This window comes from Notolabrus celidotus, chromosome 18, assembly GCF_009762535.1.
Source record: "Notolabrus celidotus isolate fNotCel1 chromosome 18, fNotCel1.pri, whole genome shotgun sequence".
NCBI classification, from domain to species: Eukaryota; Metazoa; Chordata; class Actinopteri; order Labriformes; family Labridae; genus Notolabrus; species Notolabrus celidotus.
In genome coordinates this window covers 9,519,051-9,525,605 of record NC_048289.1, presented here as the reverse complement: position 1 = coordinate 9,525,605, position 6,555 = coordinate 9,519,051, and the positions used below count along the sequence as shown (strand labels likewise).

The 6,555-nt window shown below is 41.6% G+C and overlaps 1 protein-coding gene across 1 annotated transcript; it reads right to left on the bottom strand.

Moving 5' to 3' along the window:
* Nucleotides 1–1,218: 1,218 nt before the first annotated feature.
* On the bottom strand, nt 1,219–6,522 carry LOC117830371 (transcription factor MafF-like). Its single transcript, XM_034708468.1, has 3 exons — nt 6,395–6,522; nt 3,705–3,792; nt 1,219–3,557 (listed from the first exon to the last, which is right to left on the bottom strand). The coding sequence occupies exons 1-3, from the start codon at nt 6,481–6,483 to the stop codon at nt 3,114–3,116; spliced, it is 621 nt and encodes a 206-aa protein (XP_034564359.1). The 5' UTR covers nt 6,484–6,522; the 3' UTR covers nt 1,219–3,113.
* Nucleotides 6,523–6,555: the final 33 nt, after the last annotated feature.

The following is a 6,555-nucleotide window of genomic DNA, read 5'->3' as shown; positions in this document are numbered from 1 at the left end:
TCACTTGTATTGGAGTAATATTTGACCTGGAGTATCTATACTTTGACTTAAGTAATGAAGCTGTGTACTTTGTCCACCACTGTTTATTATTGATGATTATGAGTTTAAAGTAAAAACTAAGGCAATATTACCCACAACCCAATGCCATCCCCTCCTGCTACACTAATGATGTTAGGTCTTAGCACTATCTGCTAATGTGAAAAACTTGTGGCTGTTTTGTGCTCTGAGGCCATTCATGTCATTGTTAGTATGTAGATGATAGTAATGTAACTTCTGCATTAGCTGCACTGCCTTTAACGTGAGCTTCACCCCGTGTTAAAATAACTAAAACCACCAGACAGCGGCTGAAACAGATCTAGATGATTTGATATAAACACCAGTGTGCTGGAGGGTGAGTCAGCAGTTCTTTAAATTGTGTATCTGGTAATGACGTAAAATGTATCTGTTCAATCGTATTATTGTGTGGGTAATATGCAAACATAAAAGATGTAACATTTATGATAATAATAATGGCTAACAGTGTTGCTTCATGTTATTCTTTAAAAAAAAGTTAACCTTGAGTTTTTATCTTCTCATCCGGAGAGATAACTTTTGCAACACATCCTGTAGATCTGCTTCCTTTCTGTACCGTGTTTGTCTAATGTTTCAGTGCAGCCCATAACCACAAATACACCATTTTATGTACAATATGTACAACATTTATTATAATTAATATATAAAATAGACAATGTACTTAAATTTTCACAATAGAAAAAATACAAGTAATAAATACAAAAACCATTTTTGTTTTGCAGGTATTACAAAACATCCAGCACAGTTTGACAGAAGTGAGACGTTAAAGTATTGAGAATAAATGCTTTTGCCACACTGATATTCATATAGCTAAATATATGCCTCATATCTTTAGGAGTTAATTGTCAACATGATCTAATGTGATACAATGACTGCTTAGAAACGATATTGCTAGCACTATTCAGTGGCCCAGACTCCATGAGATCCAGCCTGTCAGATCAAGTCTCCGCTGAAATTTTGGCTGATGGAGGTTTTCAAGTGAATAAAGCGCCACATCTCTCCACGTCCTCCTTCCCAGTCCTACTTGCCTACTTTCTCTCTCCATCATTCAACATCTCCTTAACCTTCTTTTCTCCTTCTCCTCATCCAAATCTTTCTTTCCACTTTTCTATTTTCCTTAAAAGTCTCGCGGTTCTGCTCCACTCAGCCAATCCAGAAGTGACCTTAATTTTTCAGACAAACAACATCATCACAAATCATCATAGAAAAATAAAAATCCCTCCAAGAATCCACTATGACAAGCCAGTACAAACATAGCAAAAACACACACAGAGAAATCATCATACAGCAATATGGCCATTGGCTTTGAGCATATTTCTACATGACTAATAATAATAATTAACATTTTGTAAAAGTAATCATCATCGCCACACAACACAATAATTAGACAGAGAATATCCCCGGACTAGTCATAAGTAAGTACTTCTGAAAACATATAGAACATCACAGCACTCGTTAGCTTGTCTTTTCATAATATCTACCTTTAAATACAAATAAAATATAGAATATATCTCTGATAAATGTCACTCAACATTTTCGTCTCTCAACGGCACATACAAACGGTACAAATAAAGAACACACAATGGGAATGTATGCAGAGGATTTGCATTGAACCTTGAGCGTAATTCTTACCAGATGTGACTCTGCTTTTACACTTTTTTAGCAAAATGACCAACATGTTTTGTTGGGAGTCTAGCAGATATGAAAAAGGGAAGCCATAGCAGACTGTAGCAAAGTTACTGCACAGTAGGGATTGTGAAATGAGCAGTGAGGGATTACAGCTCAGCGAAATAAGGGAGAATCCAGAGAACAAAGTAATGTGTGGTCAAGAAGGAGCAATTACAGCCTGTTTTAACCTTTCCCTCTAAGGTTTGCATGCTTCTAACTCCAACATACACTGAAGGCACTGCATTGCTGTGAGAAATATGTGCACAAGCAGTATTAATCTGCTCTCCCTGAAACAGAGAGGGAGGGAGTAGTGGCAACAGGTGAAACCCTATACTTGAAATTTCACTGAATGGACATTCACAAATGCAGTGTTACTCAACATTTTCTGGACTGTGTTTTCTCCTTTCTGCTCCTCCAAGCTCTACTTTGATAATATAGAGGATTTCCTCCTTAACTTTTAAATTTAGACACATAGAAATGACATCAAATGTGCCTCAAATCTCCCATGACCTCGCCTACAGATCAAGTGACACCAAGGTTGAGAAACTCATCATTAATGACTAACAAAAAAAAAGTGACTCACACTTTGGGGCACAGCAGCAGAGACACATGAGCCGGGCTAATACAAGAGACAGCCAGCAGCTACAACTGTACCAGGAATGCAGACACTGTAAAAGGTGGAGGAAGCTGCACATAGGTGGGCTACACCCCGCCTAGCATTCTGCTGTTGGTCAGATGCCATGAGGTGAAGCAGAGAGGAGTTCCCCGAGCGTTAGTGATCTGTGATGGAAACGGTAGCGTGAGGATGTGCAGTAACTCTGGTGATGATGTTCTGGCTTCAGTCAGAGTTCAGTTAGTTGACGAGAACACCCCTGCATGGATCAGGGGAATGAGTGTGTGGGGGGGGTTGTGCGTGTGTGAGTGTGTGCACGTGTGTGTTTGATGATTTGCTTCATTCACATTTAACCTGCTGCATCGTTCTCAACATTATTCTAAATTTTAATAGCTAAATACACTTAGGTACATTTCAGTCAACTAAACTGCAGAGTCTTTAAGTAGAGGACACCTCCACTGGTCCTGATCAGAGTTTTTTGACTGTTCCTGGCTCGTTTTTTTGAAAACTAAGAACAGTTGTTGTGTTTAAGGTGATGTTACACACACCCCTGTCATCACTGTGTCATACAGGCCTAAATAAATCTTGTAATTCTTTGTGAATGAAGGAGTTCTATCGGCAGGAGTTTGGTATTTTCCTGCTAAAGTTGTCCTCCTGTTATCAGTTTGCGTGTGTAGTATATTCATGTGTAAGTGTAAGTGTGTGTGTTTGCATTGCAGGTTGTGCGTCCCTCCCCTCAGTCTGGTTCTAGAAGTTTCCTCTAGGATGGCTCCTGTTCCCTCTGTGGGTGCGGCTGTGGTGGGCTCTTCACGATGGTGATGACGGAGGCGGTGTTGAGGCGTGGGGCGGTGGCGAGCAGGTGGCCTCCTCCAGCTTCTAAGCCTCTGGCGAACCTCTGTAGGGCGGCGAGACGAGCGCCGAGCCCCTCCAGCTCTTTCCTCATGCCGGCGTTCTCAGCTCCGAGCCGGTCCACTTCCCTCTGCAGCTCTGTTTTCTGCTGCTCCAGCGCCTCACGCTGTGAGACACGTTTGACCCGGCAGCTGGCGGCGTAGCCTCTGTTCTTTAAGGTGCGACGGCGCTGCTTTAGCTTCTGGATTTCCTCACGGGAGAGGCCACGCAGGTGAAGGTTCAACTCTCGTACTGAGAGGGACATGAGTTCGCTGTCCGACAGCATGGGCACATTCTCGCCACATTCCTGCTTCACCTGGAGAAGAAGAGGAAAGAAGAGAGGAAGGGAAAATAGACATAAGACAAGCGATTCTAAAAAGTAACAAATAAAAGGGATGTTAAACTTCTTTCAACATTGTGTTCCTTGTTAAATCTAAAGGTTTCATTCATGACTGTACATTACCTTCAGGGCTTTGCTACTTCTTTCTGACGTCATGGTCCAACTGTCTAAAGTGTCTCCCCAGGCACCAGTCAACACAGATACACACACTCTGGAAGGGCAGAAACAGGACAAACACACACACATTAAAACAAAGGTACATTATCACATGTGACCATGTTGTTTTGGTTCAAGTTGAGTCTGACATTTACCATCCGCTCACAAGACAGCTAGTCATGCATGATAAAGAAAAGGAGAACCCAGTGCTCTTTCATGCTTCTCCAAAACGAGCTCTCTGATTAAACTTGATGGTTTGATATGAAAGGAAGGGGGGGGTTTTGAAAGCAGCATGCCTTTCCCTCTTAGCTGGAATTGCACAGAGGAAGTCATCATGTGTCTACCCTTTGGTTGCTCAAAGCAGGTGTCCTAACCAATCCTCTCAACACTTCCTCTTGTCAACACAACACCAACGGCTCAAAAGTTTGATTGTGAAAGTGTCTGATGACAGGCTACAGTTCTACCTGATTCAGGTGACATTTCAGGGACAATAACCAACAAACAGCTGAAACCCTTTAAAAACGCTGAGTACGACTTAAATGCCAAGACTGTTTGTACAGACTGAAAATTGCTGCTTCCAGTAACATGTTGTAATAACAGCAGTATGAGTGTTTGTTTAAGTCTGTCCTGCCTTTACACTGCTTTATTTGGAGGTTTTCTCACATTCTTCTTATTGAACCGTTCACACACACTGCACAAGGACTTTCTACTCCCTGTCTCGGATGTTGTTTGGGATTAAAGTCCAACATCCAATCGGGCCAACTTGACCTGCTTCTTTCTTCTCTTAGTCACTTGGTTGTTTTGGTGGTTTGCTGCAGATCCCTGTCATAACTATAAAATGACTCTGCACTTTAGCTTGGAGCTATTTGAGCTGTATTCATTTCAGCAGAGCACAGAGGATGCTGAGGAGGAGAAGCCTCACCGTCTCCATAAAACATTAAGATCATTCTCCAGACATGTTTTACCTTGACATCACTAGACCACAGGGTGTTTTCCCATATTGCTTTCATGAAGTGAATGCGCTCACTTTCACATTTACAGCAACGTTGGGTTTTTTTTAAGTGAAGGGGTTTTCATTCAGTCTGGAGACATGAAAAAAATGTCACAAACTAAATGTTACATATGCATGTAATGCCAAATTAGAGCGAGTCGGTTGCTTTGAAGTTGCTGATGACCTTTTGGCAGATTCACTGATAAGATAAATTGTTGCTTTGTACATTTTCAGATGCAGACATGATATTGTTGTCTTCAGCTCAATCTTCACATATTTTCCATTCAAGTATTCACAGGGAGTATTTATGATCTTTGATAGCCTCAGTAAATTAATCTGTGACAAAATGCTGAATGAGGTTTTGTTTATGGCAGCAGCAGTCTGTGACAAAGCCTGGGGAAATCCCTCGATCACAAACTTTGACACTAAATCTTTGTGTTGTTTGTATAATCTGAATTATTTTCAGTAATTTTAAGTGTTTTTCTACTTTCTTTCTCGTGAGAAGAAAACACATTCAGTTACAGAAGGCTACAAACCCATTACAAAACAGGTGTTTCATTTTAGATTTGACTGTTGTCCAACATATTGCTTATTATTGAACCTAGATGTTATTGTAACATTAAACAATTAAATACTATATCATTAAAGCCAGGCCTAAAAAGGTGTTGACTTTATATAGATTTAGGTAAACAACATTACTGACTTTACAACGGAGAAATGCTCCTACCAGCACAAGTAGGCCTTCAGTGCATGTATGGAGGGTCTTGATGTAAAACGCGACATTAAACAGCTCTTATAATACTCTGTATTTTGCTGAGGATGGATTTAATTTCCCGACAGGCGTGGGAAGTCGAGGTTGCATCAAGAGGCTGTCCAACCCTCCTGGTGGACTCTGTAAACCGAGCAGACCGCCGTTGTTTCGTAAAGTCAGGGTGATTCAGCAATAAACCGTGTGCTCAGCCAGGCGGTCCAGACCCAGGAAAACCGGCTGTAACCACGTCCTTCTGTATTTATCTAAACAGTACAGCATGCCCACGTCGTTCCTTAGCTCTAAATATCCCTTTAGAGGACTGAGTAGTTTTAAAGGAACGCTGTGTAAAGACGAACGCAACAAGTGAACGTAACATCCCTAAACGTAGTGTTTATAAAGTTACACAGCCTTACATCTGATCTGTTTTTAACAAGAAGACTGGCGAACACCAACAAGTCAAAGAAAGTCTATTTATTCCCCCAGCTCCATGAAGAATCCACCCTTACCCTTATAGGGGAGAGGAGTCAAAGCGCTGCTGCTGCTATAGTAAACAGCCATCACGAGTGCCCTCGACATCCATTTTAGTAAGACTTAAATAACCTCAATACATCGTTACAAAACATACAGTTAAACAAGAAGGTGGAAACCCCCATCTAGTAAAACATGTTACAAGTAAGGAAGCGTAAACATGAGGTAGAGGGCCGATGAATCCGCATCATCTTAAACATGCTAGTAATGTGAAGTGTTAGCAGCTAGCATGAACGGTGTAAGCTAAAGCAGATTAAAGCAAACAGCTGCCTGCTCACTTGTCCTTGTTGGTTATTCAGCCCCCGGTGGATCCTGCTGCTGAGTTGATCACATAATCACAGCTGTATTTAGAAACCTTCAATATTTAGAAAATAGATGATATTTTACCTGCTAGGTCGAAGCGACTCTGGCGACAAAATGTCAGTCCGCCTTTTCCCGGAATTACTCCGCTGCTCTCTGAGGTTGGATTCCTTCATTCATAAAAAACACAGGCGACAATGACGTCAGGCCTGAAGAATGAGGGCGGAGCCAACCCCGCCCCCGCAGCG

Bases quoted from the DNA above. Each gene is read 5' to 3' on its own strand.
- LOC117830371 (XM_034708468.1), bottom strand. From the start codon at position 6,483: ATGAAGGAATCCAACCTCAGAGAGCAGCGGAGTAATTCCGGGAAAAGG. The intron at 3,793-6,394 runs GTAAAATATCAT...CTGCCCTTCCAG, and splicing joins GAGTCGCTTCGACCTAGCAG to AGTGTGTGTATCTGTGTTGA. The intron at 3,558-3,704 runs GTAATGTACAGT...CTTCTTCTCCAG, and splicing joins GAAGTAGCAAAGCCCTGAAG to GTGAAGCAGGAATGTGGCGA.